General features: G+C 41.3%; 1 protein-coding gene across 1 annotated transcript in view; it reads left to right on the top strand.

The window, feature by feature from the left end:
- traf4a (tnf receptor-associated factor 4a) overlaps positions 1 to 20,318 on the top strand; it is a 42,588-nt gene that overhangs the window by 7,730 nt on the left and 14,540 nt on the right. The window contains exon 2 of the mRNA XM_028574550.1: positions 18,059 to 18,110. Coding sequence (XP_028430351.1) covers positions 18,059 to 18,110 — 52 coding nt within the window. The remainder of the gene's footprint in view (positions 1 to 18,058; positions 18,111 to 20,318) is intronic.

Below are 20,318 nucleotides of genomic sequence, written 5' to 3'. Positions count from 1 at the left end.
ACTTTCACAAACCTTAATCACGCGCAGAGGACAACTTCAAATTACTGCAATTAGTAGTCCAACTTCATGTTAACATGAAGAGCTAAAGTCATCGTTGCAGGTGGTTTGGCTGTTGTGATGTAGATCGGAAATATTACAGCTTTGGGCTTTTGTTTTTTTTTCTGTCAAAATGAAGAAATTGGAGAATTAGGCAAAACACATTTATATTTGGTCAGTAGTTTAAACTTTGGGTCTTCAGGATGAGGATTTGAGAGTTCATTTATACATTTAAAATGACAAAGGTGGCTTAGTTAAAGGAAATACATTTTTTTTTTTTACAACTTTAGCATTTGGCATCATTTCTACATCTTCTAATGAGATTACTCGCCAGGTTAGTTTCTGAGATCTGGAAACATGGCTGCATCTCTAAAAACAAGTCTGACGAAACAGGGAACAGATTTTTAGCTAGACTATCTAAACCACTTTATTTGAAAGTAGATTTGGAAAGATCATTTGGTCAACAGTAGCACAAGAAGAGAAGAGTTAAGACAGCAAAATGACTCACTGTAGTCTGTTATTTTAATTTAACATCAGTATCTATGTAAAGTTTGCTAAGTTAGCTATCATTAGCCCTATTGACAAATCTGCTGACTGCATTGAGTTACGCAATGGTGCATTTTTATTGCTTATGAATTCAACTTTTTATTTGTAAGAGGAACAATTTCTTCTTTCAAAAGTCACATAGTCTGGGTTTAAGTCATCTTTTAATTGCCAAAAATTAACTGGCTCTGATTTCTTGAATATGTCTATGTATTTTTTTTAGTCCTCTAAGATTGTAGAAGTACTAATCTATGAAGGACAGGAAAGAAAAGACAGCTGGTTAATGACTGCAGAGCTGCTTCTTCTGTTGTTACCAGCAGTTTGATAGTTTGGCACCAAACCAGAGCACTGAAAAGAAACAATGCTGGATGATCCTTCTTTCCACTGTTGCATACGGAGCAGACACAACTCAAGTTTTCATCCAAATGCAGTGCAAATCTTATCTGACAAAATTGGGGCGAGGGGGTATTAATTATATTTATATTTATATCTTTTATTATTTATTGACACTAAATAAGTGGCAGCAGTGTGAATGCAGCGCCGATATAAGAGCCAGTTATGGACATGCCTCAACTTGCCCTCCTCTATAAGAGGTCCTTTTAAAATGAATCCCAGCCTTTTGGGGCCACACAAAGACAGAAAACATTCCAGCTATGCAGCAAAGCACCTTGCCCCTCATACAGCGAGCATGCTGGGACCAAGCTGCCAAACCCAGCCCTGCTGACGCTGGACTGCAGCCAGTTGGCCCAGATCTGACGAGCATGGCTATTGCTCACACGTGCCCGGGTATGCATGCTATGTAAAATAGCTTAGATAAAGGTATGTTTGTCATGACACGTACATGTTCTCTGCCTGTTCCCACAAAACGTATAAGCCCCTCAAAAGGTTTGTAGTTGGGGTGTCAAACAGCAGATATTTGAAGGTAGGAGGCAAATTTTTCAGTTTAAAACCATTTCAGTGCTAAGTCTGGCCTGATCTGCACTCTCCTCCCTATCTTATTAACTGACCCCCAACCCCCCCTCCAATCTGTTTGTGTTGTGCACAGGTCACTGAACTAGCTAGAAAGCAGACTGTGAATATGCACACAGCAAAACGCACACATGTTCAAACTCCCACAGAAATTAGTCCAGCAGGATGCTTTTTTTTTCCCTAATTTGTGTGAAACGTTTGTGCATAACTGAATTTACCAAACAGGGTGTTAATGAGTCACACACACCATTAGTTGATGAGTCAGTTAACATAAACTAAATTGGCAGCTTTTTTGAATATCAATTAAAGCAAATGTACCAAAACATTCCCTTGTTTCAGTTTGTAAATTGTGAGGTGTTCTTGCTTTTCTTTGTCTTTTGTGATATTCAGTTGTATATTTGGGGTTTGGACTGTTGGTTGGACAAAACAAGCCATTTGAAAACGTCACCTTGGGCTTTCTGTTTTTATAGCTATTTTTATATAGTAATTTTTATCAATCAAGCGATTCATTGGTTAATTGAGAAAGCAACCGGCCAATTCATTAAATGAATAAAATAATGAAAATAACTGTTAGTTGCAGCCCTACCAACAATTACTACTCCCACTTATATAGAAAAGCAAGCTAATGAGTCTATTTCTCTTGAATTTGAGTCAAACTGATGTCATGTTATTATTCATATAGAAAGTAAAGCTACACATACATGTAGGGAACTTGTCCACCATCTAGCATAGAGCGTGGAAAGTTTTTTTTAAGTGCACAATATACAGCATATTCCAATGTATCATAAACACGCTGATCCTGCAGTGTTTCCACTTTGTCCCCCTTAATGTGAGATGCTCCCGTGATGCTCCTCTGGCAGAGGTATTGTTTGTATTGGGGAATTGTCTTCACTATGAGGCAGCTGAGTGACCGCTGCAGTGGTTGCTGAGCTGACAGGCCGGCATGCGAGGAATCTGAGTCGGAGGTCTGAAAGGAGAGCAGCTGGGAGCGGAGCAGAGAGCGCCTCACTGCCCAGGCACCTGTCCTCAGTGAAAGGCTCCTCTGTACAGCTGAACAGGTGTCGGCAGAGCAGTTAAGCCCTTCACTTGAAGCGAAACACACTCCTGAATTATAGTCATTTATCCACAGGGGCCCCATCAATGTTAAGGTCATTGGCCAGTTGCCCCCTCATCCTTTCTGCTTCCTTCCTGCCAAGATCTTCCACCTTCCTCTCATCAGCTGGGCTGTTTGCTGTGGTGGTCCTTTAACCAAACAGCTCAATGACTCTGTCAAATACACTAACTCCCTTGTGTTGTGTCTCGCAGCTCATTCTCAGATATGTCAACACAGCGTTAATGCTCCGAACCCGCTCCTTCCTCCCTCTGCACAAGCCAACTATTGATCCCATCAAAGAGCCTGCACAGGAAGTCGCTCTGTCAGGTGCACGTCCAGATGGATCATTCAGTCAACTCGTTCAGGGTGAAGGAGCGCTTGTTTTCTAGACTTTCTTAGCTCACCAAACCATGGTGGAAATGGCACAGGATTGGCTGATTGTGGTGGTAAATGTACAAATGGGACACCTCATTTGGCAACTAATTACCGTTTTTATTATCAGTTAATCTGCTGATGACTTTTCCGAGGATTCCGTTAATCGTTTGGTCAATAAAATGTCAGAAAATAGCAAAAAGAAACGTCAAATTGACATCTCTTAAATTGCTTGTTTTGTCCGACAAAAAAAATCTACGTACTATCATAAAAGGACCGAACAAAAACCAGCACATATTCCAGCCAGTAGAATATTTGACACTTTTGCTTGAATATTATTCATTGATTATTCAAAAAATAATGGTCAGTTGCAGCCCTTCAGGAACATCTCTGCCTATTATTCAACTTGTTGCAGACTGTAACTGAAGAAATAGACACACTGCAGTCAAAGCACTGCAAATAATTTAGCTAACCAAAGATTAAAAATTGCATTGTCCTCTGTGATTTATTCTTACAAGGAATGGCTGACATCTCTAATTGTTGCTAATTCCTCTTTATTTTCTTTTTTGCTCTTGTTACGCTGATTGAAATCTTGTCATTTATCTCATTGTTGCTCCCGGCAACAGGGGCAGGTTGAAGAATTCATGCTAGACGAACAATGCAGCTGAGGCGTTTTGAAACAAAGGAGGCGAATTGACGTCAGCTCCTTGCCTCACTGAACAAAGAAATTGCATCCACGAAGCAGAGAAGTGGACAACTGCAGGAGGCGCAGCTCTGAGCTGGCTCACATTCAGTCAGAGGGGGGCATGTGCAGGCCGGGGGCGGGTTCGTGTATCGTTTTAATCTACATGTACTCTTTACAGATTCAAACTGATACGGGAAAACAGGAGCCACAGCATGTCTGAGATTATAACAGCCAATAACAGGAGCAATGAGCAGTGATTGTTCATTTTTGGTGAATTAGTGCACGTGTCTGCAAACTACACACACGCACACGCACACATATACCCATACCCATACCTAAAAAGCCCTCACCTTCCCTCCCAGTTACCATGGACACAAAAGCACAGGACCTAAAATTGTCACAGCCACTGATGTGCACACCTCACAGGCCTGAATCAGCTAACTGACAAATCAGGAAAAGGAGCTTTTCCGCTCGCAGTTCAATGGGAATCCTAAAAGAAATTCACATGAAATATGACTTTCGGATATTTTTTGGATATCTGAGAGGAAAGTGAGACGTCACTTTGACTAGTTTTTGAAGGTGAGCAGCATCGAGGAAGAAAGACGAGGCTGAGAGGGTAAAAAGTTTTTCTGCCTGAGAGGATCACAAGTGACTCATGACACATCAGACTCATGGCTGTGCTTCCTGCTCTCGGCTGTGATAACGGTGAATCACAGCGAGGCAGGTCACCGACTTTGACAAATGGAAATCCAAATCGTTATCCCGTCTCTATTCTGTCTAAAACAAACAATTAAGGAGAGGTGTCGGCACATTTTCTGTTACTTTTAATGATTCTGTAGGATTGGACTCCACCTCTAGCTAATTAATGAATGTATCACAGAGGGCATTGCACATTTTCTTCCGCTTCTTGTGGGATCGGACTGAAATAACTCGCACAGTAAAGCTGATAATGGTTTACCCACACCTGCTATCTGGCGCACACATAGCAGGTCAGCGTTTGTGTTGAGTGCAGTACTTATCTATGAAGGACAGGAAAGAAAAGACAGCTGGTTAATGACTGCAGAGCTGCTTTTTCTGTTGTTACCAGCTACTTGATACAGTGTGTTCTAAGCAGAGCACCAAACCAGAGCACCGGCAGTGACCCAGTGAAAAGAAACAATGGTGCATGAGCTATTTCTCCACAGTTCCATACGGGGCAGACACAATTCAAGTTTTCATCCAAATGTAGTGCAGTGGTTCATTAAGATTAACAGCTGCTGATTCTCCTGTCGAGTGCCATTAAAGAAGAAGAGGGCGCAATGAGATGATGTCATTAAAAGAGCGCCAGTCAATCCACAGACGATTGCATGTGGGAAACGTGATGTAAATGTGGCAATTATGTATGTTTCATGAATTAATTGGAGACATGATTTATTTGCTAAGTCTGTTTCCGTCGCACTTTGTCGCCTTTTTGTTTTTATCGATACACCAACTCAAGCATACTGAGTGTTTTTTTTAACATGCAAATTGAAAATGATGGATAGAAACTCACATACATACAGCACATAATGCAACCCAATTCAAATGTGTAACTTTGAAATGGGATAAATTTAATCTAACTCTTTAGCATTTTACCAAGCAGGAATTATTTCGTAAAACGGATTAAAACCAGATTTTTGTGTTTTATTTCCTTTTCTGGTGTATGGGGTGAACAGGTGCAGGGTAATAAAAAGATATGTTGTCCATAAAATGTTACTGGTTGGAGGGATTATCTGCACTGCCCACCTGCTGCTGTTGGTTGCAGAGGAGGCGATGCAGAAATGAGGTGAGATAATCTGCCTTTCTGGACCTGATAGTCAAATTTGGTTGCAGATATTGTCTTGTTTTCCCTCTCAGCTTGTTTACAACTCACTTTTGCGCCACATATTTTCAAAGGAGTGACAGTCACTCCGCAATAAAAGAATAGTTTTAATTAAAGGGTGATGAGAGATGTGTTTCTCTGAGGCATGCAGTAGATCTGCAAGCATTAAAAACAACAGTCTTCTTTGTCTGCTGTATGAGTTTTGGCATTGAGAGCAGACTATAAATGCGTGAACTGAAAGGCTTACGAATTGCTATAAAACATGATTCATGGGAAGAGAATGCAAAGTCGCAGCTCGTACTTCTCTCCTCTGGTGCCATGAGCTCATGTGTCTATAGGTGCTGCTAAATCGTGAAACTTTATTTCTAAGTGGCTTCTGATTGATGCCTTTCCTCTGGTGGCCAACAGCGGAGTAAATTCTCTTTGAAGAGAAACTGTCCCTCTTGGCCTCTGGGCTGGGATCTTGGTGGGGTGGGAGGTGGTTTTGAAACTCGTAAAACAAATCCTACAGAGAGCAAAAGGAGGTCGTTACGCAGGAATAATGAGTCGTTAGGACCAGCTAACAAGCCATTGGCATATTCCTCTTCATTCTTCCATAGCAGTTAAGGACGTCTTGACAAAAAAAGGATTTTTTACCGTTAATTCACGCTGAAATCCACACCACTTAATTTAGGAAACTGCTTGTGAATGATCCTACTTTGGGATGACCTCATATACAGCATCTTAATTGGTTAAAGAAGCATAAAACCTCTGGATGTAAAATCCTTTTTAAAATTTTAATAGCTTTTTAACACCAACACCTCATGGGATTTTGTGTCAGGATTGATTTTTTTTCTTTATTCCTGTGAGGGAGGGTAGTAGAACGACTCCATTAAAGCTCTTGACTGATGGAGGTTGCATATTTCAAGATCACGCCTCCTCGTGCTTGAACAAAAACTTTCCCGGCATTTAAATCTTGCGAGAATCTCCTATTTATGTGAAGGACTGATTTATCTGCTACTGTCCTAACTAATCAGAGAAAGTGTGTTAAAAGTGAAATGCTTTATAATACTCTGGATTTATAGGGCATTAACCTCCTAACCTCCCTATCAACCATCTGTCACTTCTGGCCATCAACAACATGTTTGCAGAGTTAGATAAGATCGATGCAGCTTCCATATCTGTCCGCTGAACATGAAGCTAACATTACAGCTAGCAGTCGTTTTGCATAAAGACCTGAAACAGGCTTTTGTATTACCAAGGGGGTAACGCGTAGCTCCTATGGCGCCATTTCAATGCTACCAAGCCATCACCTCTCGTTAGCATTCCATTGACTGCCATTCATTTTGGCGTCCCTTTGACAGCGAATAACTTTACATCTGAAGCGTTTAAAGACTCTATTTGTCCGTTGTTTATTTCTAAAGAAACACAATAATGTATAAAAGGCTCCATTACCTTGTACCTCACGTTATGGCTCCGTAGCAGACGTAACGATTGTGTCATAACCACGCGACTTACTGTTGCATAGTAGAGGAATTACCGTATAGTACAGGAGAAGCTCACAGGCAGTTTGGACTTCCATTAGCTGTTTGAGTTTAATTACTAATGTTAACTAGCATGTTAGTGATCAATAATTAGCCTGTGTCTATGTTATCTCCTTACATATACCTACGCTCTCCGTCTCTGTAAGATTGGGAATGATTGAGATTTCTCTCTCACAGCTACCAGAAGACTTCACACTTTCAGACACGTTGCTCACGTCACATCTACGTCTTCAAGCTCAGTTGGAGGCTGCTCAGTAACACTCAGCCAGCACCGGGAAAGAGACTTCTGATATCCTCCACTGGTCTCAGACAGAGACACGGGGTCTGGTGGTCCATTTTATATATATGTCTATGGATTAAACAAACAAAATATAAAGTAGTGATTTTGTTACCTTTGGACCAAGGCAGGCTAGCTGTTTCCCCCTCTTTCCAGTCATTATGCTAAGCTAATTAAGCTAAATGGTTGCTGGCTGTAGCTCTCAGCAAGAAAGCGAATAAGCCTGTTTTCCCAAAATGTCCTTAAACTGAATTATAGGCTACCTTTTTTTATTGCAGCATTCGCATACTGATAAAATTGCATTTTCTCTCATTCTGAAAGACAGCTTGTACAATGGCCTGAAGTGCACTGCTGCCTCCACACAGTTTAATCTGTATTAGTGCTGTGATTTCATGCTGTGCTTCTCGATGATTGTGACTCCAATAGCTGATTCATTAATGCCGTTCGAAGGAAAAATGAGCCAACTGTGTCTAGTGCTCCTTCTCCAGCGCCATATGCATATAGTTGGCAGGCAGCTCTCCTTTTTAATAGGCCAGGCAATGCCTTGGCAATCTCAGAGCCCCTCCATCCAGTGCAGGCATTCCACAGGATTAGCGTGGCAGCGTGGCAGCTCCTCGAAGCCAGCCGCCGTTGCTGCAAATAGGCCTTTTGAGCAGAAATCTGTCCTCTGAAGCTGAGCTAAAATTAGACCAGCCATCTGTGATTAAAACAGCTCAAATTTACACGTGTTTGGAGAAATTTACAACATGTAACTGCTTCCATTTGGGGCTGAGTTGGTGGAATAACAGTTGATCACTCTTTTTCACAAATGTGTGACAGTGGGTAGTAAAATGGAGAGTGGGGTTATTCACACTTACTGCTGCAACCTTGACAGCAGCTTTTAGCACTTTTCACAGACCAGTAGGTCCTTCTCACATGTGTGACATGTTAAAGCTCAGGACTTTCATTGATCTCCAGGCACAGTCCTCCACCCGCCCCTCCACAAACCGCCCTTCAACCAGATCAAACGTAAAGCATCTCCTTTTAAGCCTTCCTTTCCTTTCATGTGTGCAATGCAGGCCTGGGTACGCCTCCGTTATGGTGGTCTCTGCTTTTGCTGTGTACTGCGTGGGTGAGGGTGACTGTACTGCATTGCATGCATGAGCTCAGCTCCCGATACAATTGATGGGACAGACTTCTTTCTCAACCCCCCCACCCAATCCCACCACCACCACCACCACCACCCTGCACCCAGATCAGCAGCAGTTAATGAAAGTGGATTGATTTTCTGTACCTCCTGCATACAGCGCATAATCTGGGGGATGAAATCGACCAGGAAAACAAAAGATCCTACAGCATTCTTTAACATTTGCTGTTTTATTTATTTGATTGGCTGCTAATCTGTATAGATATGACACTGCATAACTGAGACTGAAACGCATATCATGTCAAACAGTTATTTTAACAGAATGTTAAGAAATTGTTTGATATTTTAGGAAATGTGCTTATTTTCTTTTCTTAGATGAGAAGATTGATACCACTCTCTTGTCTAATATGGTGCCAACAACAGCCAGTTAGCTTAGCTTAGCACCAGACTGGAAACGGAGGGAAACAGCGAGCCTGGCTCTGTCCAAAGGTAACAAAAATGTCTCTGACATTATATCACTTTTGTTAAATCTGTACAAAAACAAACCAACAAGCTATAGAAAAGCTAGCTGTTTCCCCCCTGTCCCCCGTCTTTATGCTAAGATAATAAGCAGTCTTTGTGCTTAGCTAAGTTAACTAGCTGCTGGTGTTTTTGGAGTTAGATGCAAAGATTGATACCACTCTTATATTTGCTGCCCAATATGACAGTCAGCAGCTGGCTATCTTAGCACAAAGATTTGAAACAGGGAGAAACCGCTAACATATCTCTATTTAAAGGTAACAAAAGCCACCTCTAAAAAAAAAAAGCTAACATTTTATACCTTGTAATCTGCACAAAACCCTTCATAAAGCCAGACTAGCTGTTTCCGGTCTTAGTTATGCTAAATTGAGATAACTAGCTGCTGGAGCTAGCTTCAAATTTAACAGACAGAAGGTATAACTTGTTAATTAATTAGCTTTATTAGTGCTGCTAGGCATATATTGTTAGGACAGAGACAGCTATTTCCACCTGTTTCCAGTATTTATGCTAAGCTAAGATAACCGGCTGTAGCTTCTTATTTACTGTACAGACATAAGAGTAGTGTCTGTCTTCTCATCGAACTCCCTGCAAAACAGCAATCAAATATCTAACTACCGCTACTATTTCTCTGAACTCATAATATCGTAGGTACGAGTTAAGAGGAAGTCCTACACAACTGGAGTTTATATAGTCAACAGAAACAAACTGAGAAGAGCTGGATTAGCATTCCATGTTATAACCCTCCCCTCTCTGATAAAGACTCCATGTCAAAGCCCGATCCCACTGATGGAAGGAGACAGTGTGAGGGGATTATAAAAACTTCTAAGTGCTGTCTACCCTCCTCACACACTTAACGATGGATTATGGCACCTCGCAGGCTTGCGCTCAGCCTGCAGATGGCTGCTCCTCCTCCTCTCTCTGACCCTCCCTCTATCTATCTATTCATCTATCCTTCCTTCCTTCCTTCCTTCCTTCCTCTCACTCTCTTTGTAGCCAGCTAGTCCTCTGGCAGGTGGCTCTTTTTTTTTTACGGTTTGCTGTCATGGCATGGTGTTTTTTTAAGCTGCACCTCTGGCAATTTGATGAGTCATTGTATTAATTGCTCACAAATTCAAACTAACTGTCTGATTCCGCCTTGCCAGCTTCTTGGAGCTACCTTTTATAATCTCACAAGCAAAATATTTCAGGCCAGGAAATGTAGTTCTGAACATACTGTAAAAAACAAAACAATAATAATGTTCTCCCAAGCCCTTATGTGTAGGTGACCTTATCATCAATGGGAAATTCATTCTGTTAATAGGATTAGATTAGATTAGATTTAGAAGATATGATAGGATATAAAATAGAATTGTATTTATCCCAAGAGACATTTTTGTTCAGCACTTGCAGTACAAAGTAGGAGTGCAAATAAACAAAATATAAAAAATAAAGATTATAGGTATAGGTAATAAAGTGGGAAAACTAAATGCACAATGCCAGAAATGTACGGTGTCATAAATAAAAACTGGTTAACAGTAAAGTGCAAATCCAAAATATATACAGTACATGCCAAAAGTAAACAGGTAGGGATCCTATAATTAACCAATAAAATAAACAGGATTATTACACCATTAACTGCAGAATATGTTGATCAGAAGTTCCTCTATCAACTGTTTTAGAATATTGGTTTATTGTATGCCATAGTTCAATCATTTGTCCTATTAATGCAGAAAAACAGAAGTTTTGTGGGCTGTAGTTCTTTGTTTGTATGCGCTTTCTGTGTTTTTACATATCAAGTAAAATGAGTGGGTTGACATTGGCAGCACACAATTTCTGTACAGGAACATGGTCTTTCTGAGTTACATCTTATAGGCACATTAAGCTCCATCAGAGTCATTTAAAAAAAACTACATACTACTCTTTATCTGCTGCCAGTGCCACTGCAAAACTGACATTTAAGAAAAACAAACTGAGAATTTGTTGACCTTTGGACGCTTTATAGCTGTGTGAACTCTCTCACAGATGGCTTGTGCTCACAAATGTCAGCACGGTGAGGTGAACTGCAAAGAGAACTGAATATCATTACATAAGTGATGACAGCATGAGCAAGCATGGCCTCAGGTGTCCTGACCGTCAGGATTCACAGTGTATGTTTGTAAAATTATCTCTGCAACTACACAAAAGAAAGGAAACAAAAGCATCAAAACACGCTTTCTTCTGTTTGCATTTTGTAGGTATAGTCTCAGTGTAGCTCATAATAAAACCTTCCTTTTCAAAGGTTTTTCTATCTTGGTCCACATTTAGTCCCAGTAAGTGTGTTACATAGGAGATGAAGCCAGGGAAAGAGGCCACACACACACACACACACACACACACACACACACACACACACACACACACACACACACACACACACACACACACACACACACACACACACACACACACACACACACACACACACACACTCACTCACTCACTCACTCACTCACTCTTTTTCTCTCTTAATTTGAGCTGTGCTTGATTTATATGAATATGTGTAATCACCATTGGAAGTAGTTTAATTTTCCGCCTGTCTTTTTAGGGTTGTCTAACACTGAGTCAGATGTAATTTATGTCTGTCTTGTTGATGACCATGACCTGCAGACTGTCAGCCATTGTTACTTCATATTAAACAGCTGCCAGTGGCTTTTAGTGACCAGCCGAGGAAGTTGGATGGGATTTTACTGGTGTCATATTCTGGAGAGGCGGGCACTAAACTCAATAAGCAGGTTCCTGAAATCCATCAGACATCTTAATGTAGAAAAAAAATATTGTGTTTGCAGCTGACTAGGATTAACAGGTCCTTTTAAGAATGTATCCCTAGTCTTCTCTGCTTTTTGGAGAAATTAATGATAAAAAAAAGTCTGTTTTTCACTCACATTTACTGCCTTTATACTCGGCCGATTGTGAAATAGTAAATCACAGTGGGCTAATATTCATTAGAGAACTCCTGTGTTTGGTGAAATATGGTCAGTAATTAATGACAAGATTATTACTTCAGAAAGTAAGGACAGAGCAGATTGGAACATGATTAAGCACACAGAAGACCTCAATAAATTTAAATAAAATTACAGTAGGACGGCAGGTTATACCGGTCTCATAAAACAGAAAAGAGAATTTAAGTATCCTCTGTTGAACCGGCTAAAAAGGCTTTGCTGGGTGTTGGAAGGACAAAAATAATCCTGCAAGATTTTGTATTTAACTTGCTTTGTTTACAGGGACAGCTACTAATATTAATGTGACTTTGGATCACTTAAAAGGTTTAGAGCTTTCCACTAGGTCTGAAACTAATGATAATTTTCCTAATTGATCAATCCGCCAATTGTTTTATGTTATGTTATGATTTACAAACATGACACTTTCAAATTGCTTGGTTTTTCCAACTAACCAAAAGATATTCAGTTTAGGGCTGACTGTAAAATTTATTTTCATAAATGCTGACTATCTACATCAATCGATTAATTGTTTGGCCCATGTAACATCAGAAGCTTTTCCTAGAGCCAAACGTGATGTCATCAGATCAAAAATATTCCATTTACATAAAACATTACATTTGAGAAGCTTAAAGGAGGGAATATTTGGATTTCTAACTTGAAAAACGTCTTAATCGATCGAACATAGTTCTTAAACATCATTTCAACTTTTCTCTTCACACTTTAGATGGTTGTGGTACACTATGTATTTTACAGCATTAGCATGTGTGCGTTCCCTACTGGAGACAGATGTTGGTATTTTTAGTGTTAGATATTGGACGAGGTGACCAACAGGCAGAGCTCCGTGTAAAAGAACTCATTTAGTCCAATCACGTACGTTGCATTAGTGTGTTAGAAAGTGACTTGTTCATAGACATTAGAAACATCTTCCTATAGAAGTGGCAGAAGAGGATGTCAGAGGGCGTATACACAATATAATCTCTGGCAAACCACAGGTATGGACAGTTTATCTTGTAGGTATTAAATCCCACACAAGAAGCTGTCACAGCATCACTCTGTGTGGATGTCCCACAGGACGCTTGTAAAGGAGCAGTCGATCCACCTGTGGGTGGGTGTTGTCATCACACTGTGAAAGTAGGAGCTGCTCCTCCCTTTCCAGACAAATGAGAGGGCTGCAGAGAGCTTGGACGAATGCCAAATCAGCCGTGGGCGAAGGGAGCTTTGCGCTCCTGGTGTATCCGATTCCACAGGTGGAAACCCCACCCGGCCTTAGTCCCCGTCACTCGAACCTCGTTTAGGGACCACTTTATTTAGCACCGACTGCTCACATTGGGGCGTTAATCCAGCTCGCTAAGGATGAGAGGAAGAGCTTCTGCAGGCCAAACACCTTCTGCAGCTTTAAAGTCTAGGTAGGGAGAACTGACTTAATGAACTATAAGATAAGATAAGATAAGATACAACTTTATTGTCTGTTCACACAGAAAATGTTCTTGCATCGTCTGCTCCATCAATCAACAGATAACATTAAAAACCCAAACATAAAAAAAAGAATAGTTTCGAAAAGGATACTGAAAGATGACCGTACACATACTGAATTAGGTTTATCCTCCACTGAAAAACTACAGTATTGCTCCAAATATGCTTGAGCAACAGAAACTCACAGGCACATTCTCAATTTTCATTTGGAAGAAATTACAACACATTGTGGGTTGTGGTGAGACAGCTCCAGAGACAGCTGGGAAAACAAAAATAATCTATTAAATCTTTGGAAAAACATTTTTTTTTTCTCTTTGTGAAGCTTCCATAATTAAAGTGGAAGTTGCTGTCCAAAGTCACTCATATTATATCATCTTAATGTCATGACTGCACACAGTCTTATGCACACAAACGGAAAACCAGCCTAGATTTGGAGTGATTATAGGAACTCTATCTGAGATAAAAACCAAATTCCTGTTTTCTCTTCCACTTCCTGAGGGGAGAAGCAGGGAGTTTGGTTTCAGCTGTGAGACGTAGAGCCTGAACGGAGGGCGCTGGTGGAATTTAAGGTTTAGTTTGTGTATATGAGGAGTTAATCCTGGTCATAACTTGAAAAGACAACAAAGGGTTTAGCATGAGGATGAACATTAAAGCTGGCGGTGAGCTCCAACAGGAGAGAAGCAGGCAGTTCAGTCGAGGCTCCTCAACGCTATCTGAGAAAATACCTCATGTGACAGAGGTCTGTTTAAAGTGTTAATGTGCCACAGACTTGCAAAGGCCTCATGCTTTTGATTTAGTTTGTTTAGTGTGTCTCGACAGCCCTGGCCTCTCCAATGACAAACACAGGGAGGTTTGTTTAGGAGTCTCTTAATATAGAGCAGGTTTCAAGGTTACTGTCACAAACATGCCTGCTCTGTGTGGCCTGCAGGCTGGACGCTGTCGCCTGCAAAAAAAGAAAAGAAAAAAAAACCCTTCGGTGAGATTAAACCTGAGGGATTTGTACTTCTCACCGTCTGCCTGTCAGGAGCTGTGCGCAGAGTGATGAAGCATGTTGTGACGGCTGTCCTCGTGGTATCGGCTGGATGAACGGATGGCTGTTTAATCTGCACCTGAAAAGATTTGAGAGGGGGTCAATAAGAGGGGAGAGGGATTTAAGGTCCAAGGCAATGATGGGTCTGACAGAGGGGGGTGAATGTGTGTGCGCAACCCAACGTGATAATGTGTGTGTCCTTGTCTGACAGTGAATTTTATGTGATTTAAACATGATGGTCTGGGCAGCAGAGCAGCTGTAGAGCCTCGGCTGCTCTCACAGTACGAGGGGACAGAAGGAGGCGATGAAATTTTAATGAGGTGATTGTATTATACTGTATGCTGTCCGGTCTTAAGCTGCTCCCCTGTGACATCCCAACACAAAACACTTGTTTATCGGCCTCTCACCCTGGATGTTCACTGACAAGGGTATGAATTGTGGTCAAAGATCTGTGGGAGACAAACATTTGTGGGAAACTTGTTTTTAAAGAGCCTGGCTGTTTGTGAGGTACACGTTCTCACTTGCAAGGATGTGAACAAAGGAGTTGTCCCTTTTATGCTTTGTGTAACAGTTGTGTTTATCCGATTATGCCTTCTGATTAACTTCTCTTCTCTCTATTTCTACATAAATCTAGGGCCCAAGGTGACTTCTTCGGATTGCTTGTTTGTCTGACCAACGGCCCAAAACCCCAAAATATTTAAACTGTATAAAAGAGCAAACTGTCACATTTAGCATTTTATGCCTAATACATGACTTGTAGGGTGAATCAAATATCAACATTGTTTTCTGATGTTTTAAGCAACTAATTGTTTCACAGGTGTTCAGTAGATGTTGGCCTTGAGTCAAATTTGCGATTACAGTCGAAAACATTAGTCAATCTAATCAATCAATCAATCAAATTAATCAAAGCAAAATTAATTGGAAATAATTCTGTTAATCTATTTCTATTTATTTGTTTCATTAAGTGTCTAACATGCCAAAGACAAATAAACTGCTAGCAGCTGTGAGGGTGTAGTTCAAGCTCAATGCTGCTAAGCATGCTAACATGCTCACAATGACAATACTAGCATGCTCATGTTTTAGCAGATGTAGTGTTTATCATGTTCAGTAGTTTAGGTAAGCATGTATAATATAATATAATATTTGCTAATTTAAAGCCACTAGTATGGTAAAAATGCTAAACATCCATTGGATCCATGAAGCTTCTCTGAGTATTGCTGCTTTTATGTTTATGGTTTTTTTCACTGTGATAAATCTTTGGGTTTTGGACTATTGGTCAGACAAAAGAAGGCATTGGAATCCTTGGCGTCTGCAATCTGTAATTTAATTTTAAGCAATTTTCAACAATAAATTACAAACTAATTATCAAATTGATTTGGAAAAACAAAGCCCTATTTGTGATATTCAGTTCTTTTGGTCATGCTGCTCTCTAGTCTCTTCTAGAAAGTCCTCAGTAGTCTGAGAAGATGGATGTAATTGAACTGGAGCTGCGTTGCACAATGGCCCGACCTTTCACTGCTAATGTGCTGTCACAAAGCGGCAACAAATTCGACTCACGAGCGACCAAGACCAAGTCGAGCGGTATTCTCAGCGGTGGGGCCCGAACACATGAATGTGTGGCTGCGGGAGCTTCTCTGAGACCAGGGGAGGAATTATCCTGACAGTCTGTGACTTGGCTCTTTTCGCCTGTCTGCCTCTCTGTGTGTCAGATACGGGGCCCGAGCTGGACGGGGCCTCTGGCTGTCCCCTGTCCAGAGCTGAGAGCCTGTCGCTTCCTATCTCCTCTCGCTGCGTGGTTGTGGTGCTCGCTGTACTCCACAGTGTCAGATGATTCCTCGGTGATGGCGATGAGTACTGTAAATGATTTCACTCTACACATGAGATGCTGACTGGGCTCTCCTTGCCTCCCATCGATTGACCCTCTTTTACCCTTTGTGGCTTGTTAATTGGTCTCCAGCTCCCGGCTGACACAGTGACCCTAATGGAGGAGAATTACTGCTGTCTCGTCACGCATTAACCTCCCTCCTCCACCCCCCCTTTTCGTCAACCCTCCCTCCCTCTCAGGCCTAACCTCTGCTCCCTACCCCTCCCCTGGTTTCATAGCAGCTGGGTAGACGGGGTGAAATGCATTTGCACTCCCATCCTGTCACATGTCGCTGTGCCTCTGGGAGCCACGGTCAGGTGACACTGCAGCCAACCATGTTAAAGCACGAGGCAAAACACTGACTGTTTGCACACTGTTGTCCCTTAATTAGTTTAAACATAATTTAGGCATGGTCGGGGTTTGAGTGGCCTCTTTGCACGGGAGGACGGCTCAAGCTTCAGGGCTTGTGACTTTGGAACAAAAACTCATTTCTGTACATCTCTGTTGTCTGCCGTTTCAGTAGATTTCATGTGAAAAACAAAACCTATTTAGCTGCAGATTCCCACAATCCCAAATTTGACATCTTTAAATATCTTGTTTTGTCCGACCAACTATCTAAAACCCAAAGGTGTTAGCTTACTGTCCCATAAACCTGAAAAAAGCAGCAAATCTGACAAGTAATGAATCTTAAAATAGTTTTTTCAAAATAGTAGACATGGAAATAAAGACAGTCCATGAGAGCATCTCTGATCCAGAAACAGCAGGGGGCTCGAGACAGTTGTGGCACCGCTGACATCTCGAGAGATCAGCCTCCGATTGCCTTTTTCTGTGTTTTTTAAGTCTTGTTTGTGTGTCTGGATGGTTTTGCTCTGCAGCTGCAAGCTTAGATCCTGTTTAGCAGCTTACCCCTACTGGGTGCTGCCTCTATTATTTACAAGTGTGAATATTTCATGATGACATCAGGGTAGGGACATCCTAATGAGCCATGGCACTCGCTCATCTGGCCCTAAAACAGGCCAGTAAGAGTTCCTCTGTGGCGCCACCAAATGAGCTGGAGCCTGTAGTAAAATCTTATTTTAGGTTAAACTGCTGGAGGAGAAAAAGAACAAAAAAACTCTACTCACTCAAAAATCAGCAAATTGTCTGTTTTTCCTGAGGAAGAGCCTGGAGCATGAAGGCGAGTTATACACTGCTTTATTCTCAGGAAAACAGAAGCCTGTTGAAACTAGCTCATTGTTATCTAGACTGCAAAACAAGGGAAAAATTGAACACTCGCTCTAAGCTGGGAGAGAATCTCTAGAGTATCTGGGAAGTGGATCATCAATCATCTCTATATGTATTATAAATAAAGCAATCCGGTTCCAATAGTTTTGTCCTCAGTTGTAATGAAATCTGTGCAGATGTTTCCTCTGAGAGGGAGAGGATGAAAGAGCCAATGTCACTGAAGCCAGAAGCTCAAATATCTGACTTTAGTGTGCAGTGTGTGTCTATGAGTGTGTGTCTCATATTAAGAGTGTTTGAATAGACAGAATAAAACTAAAGGCGATGCCGTGCTGTTCTTGCAGGCTGAAGTGCCTTTTAGCTCCGATTGTTCCCAGTCAGGGTCAGAGTTAGTAATCTCACTGAACGCTGAATGTGATTTTAAAAATGGCTGAATGGCCTCATGAGATGCGTGCAAACTGTTTTTGTCTGCAGTCATCTTTTCTTTGGAGTGATCCTAATAATAAAACTTTTCTGTTGTTTTGTTGCAGTGAGGGCGTCTTCAAGTGTCCGGAGGACCAGCTGCCATTGGACTATGCCAAGGTACGATTAACACTCTCACCACAAACTATTATTCACGCAATCATTTTCTTCTCAAATATGATAGCAATAACTCTATTTAGACTTTTCAGAGTCATGCTGCCGGCTCTCTGAGGCTTTACTCATGCACAGTGGTGCTTTAAGCTAAAGGCTGACATGCTCACAATGACAATGCAATCCAAATATTGATAATATCAATAGCAACGTTGGTATTGATATTGATCAATAATAGTGTAATGAGATGGATACTTTAGTTTCAGTTTCTCTCCAGTATGCACTGCTGTGGTTTCATCAGAGAGGTGACCTGTCTGTCTGAGTCTGTGTCACAGCGCAGAGAAGGCACACGTTGCTCCTCCTCCCCCTCTTGTGATTTGATGTTGTACCGTCACGTGACTCAGCGGCGCCACGCAAACAAACAAGCAAGCAGCCCACACACACAAGCAGGACAGAGACGGAGCAGGAGAATAGCAGAGAGGAAGAGGAGCGCCATGTGGCGATATTTTCAGGCCAAAAATGAAACCATAGCAAGCTGTATAATTTGTAAAAAGTCCGTAAGATACAGTAGTTACACAACACATTTATACAAGCATATGAAAAAATTCTGTCCTGGGTTTTAATTTATTAATAATCCAAAGGAAAAATCACAAAACCACTTAAAGGTCATGAAAATGTATTCAGATTTAGCAATTTGATGATGCATCCACCTTAATTATAAAAAAAATCGCTATCGTATCGGTATTGGCGATACTGGCCCTGTTTTTACTTGGTATCGGATCGATTCTCGCACACCACTAAGGGATGCTTTAAGTTACATTTCAGAGGATCACCAAAAGTAATTACATTTATTCTAAGGGGGACATAAATATGTATACAAAATTCATGGAAATCCATCCAGTAGTTGTTGAGATATTTTAGTCTGGACCAAAGTGGTGGACCAACTGACAGACATTGCCATCCCTAGAGCCACTGGCTGGGGGCTACACACCCAGGTGGGGGCCAAAGTCTCTTTAGTAGTCTTTAGTATCGCCAAGAAACGTCCCACACAAAGGAAAAGAAAAGAGAGAATACAGGCAGAGGGCAAGGTCTATACATAGTTTTTTGAAGAAAGCGCAACATATTATACCTTAAACCCAGAGTAGGTAGTTGCATTTCATTTCATTTCAGAACGTTCAGTTCTTCTGAACCACACATTTTTCACCTCCCCCAAATAAATCTCTTCCAGAAGAAAATAAAACTGTAAACTGAAATTTTCATCTGAACTGGATAGGATAGGATAGGATAGGATAGAGGCTTAATTCTGAACTATGCATGAGAGATTTAAACCAACAAACAGTTAATGATCGTCCCTCTTTCTGAGCAACTTTTGCCATTAATTTGAAGGAAGACTGCAGTATGCAATTCTCCAATATGGTTAGTTAGCATTAGCCTGAATTAGCCGTTGAGCCATTAACCTGGAGCTGCAGCAGTGCAGGTCTGCATGCTGTGCTAAGAGTGATGAAGGCGCCTGTAATAGCAGGGACTCCCAACGGGAAGGATGTGCTCATGGCACACCTGTCAGACATTGTTATTTACCAAGGCTCCCAGTCGCCTGCAAATTACCCCGTCCTGGTGGTCTACTGTCAGGGTTTTTGTAGTGCTTGCTGAACACTGTCCTTCAAAAAACGTGCACAAACACAACCTCGCTCCAACAGAACAAGAGGGTTGCAGTCATTAAAGGATTGTGCTGCTGCTGCTATAGTAGTAGTGTGGGACTAACAATGGCTAAAGCAGACAGAATAAAACCCAGAGTAGAAGCTCCAAAGAGCTTAACCCCCCTGATCTGCCTGGGACTAAGTTATTAAAAGGTCATTATTGCCGACTCCCTGCAGATTCCAAGACTGGAACAATAAGAGAGTGTTTCAGTTTGCTTTAGAGGGTTTTTTTCCCCCACTTTTACTCTGCTAAAAGAATGTGATTATGGCAGCAAAAAAACGCCTGCAAGTCAAAGCATCAGTTTTAATGTTAGATATATTAGTTTGAACAGGTTAATACACATATTTAGTTTGGCATCTATCCCCTAACACAGTAGCTAGAAACAATGAGTGAGATAAGTGTTTTTATGGTAAATTATTTTCTAAATGAACTTTTTATTTGATAGCGATGGCTCCCATGTTTCGGCGCAGAGGCACATGAGCACAGTTGGGCCATTACTGAGCTGTTATTTGTTTAGAG

Source organism: Perca flavescens, chromosome 3, assembly GCF_004354835.1.
Source record: "Perca flavescens isolate YP-PL-M2 chromosome 3, PFLA_1.0, whole genome shotgun sequence".
NCBI classification, from domain to species: domain Eukaryota; kingdom Metazoa; phylum Chordata; class Actinopteri; order Perciformes; family Percidae; genus Perca; species Perca flavescens.
The sequence above is the reverse complement of the archived record's forward strand: the minus strand, read 5'-3'. Positions and strand labels throughout refer to the sequence as shown.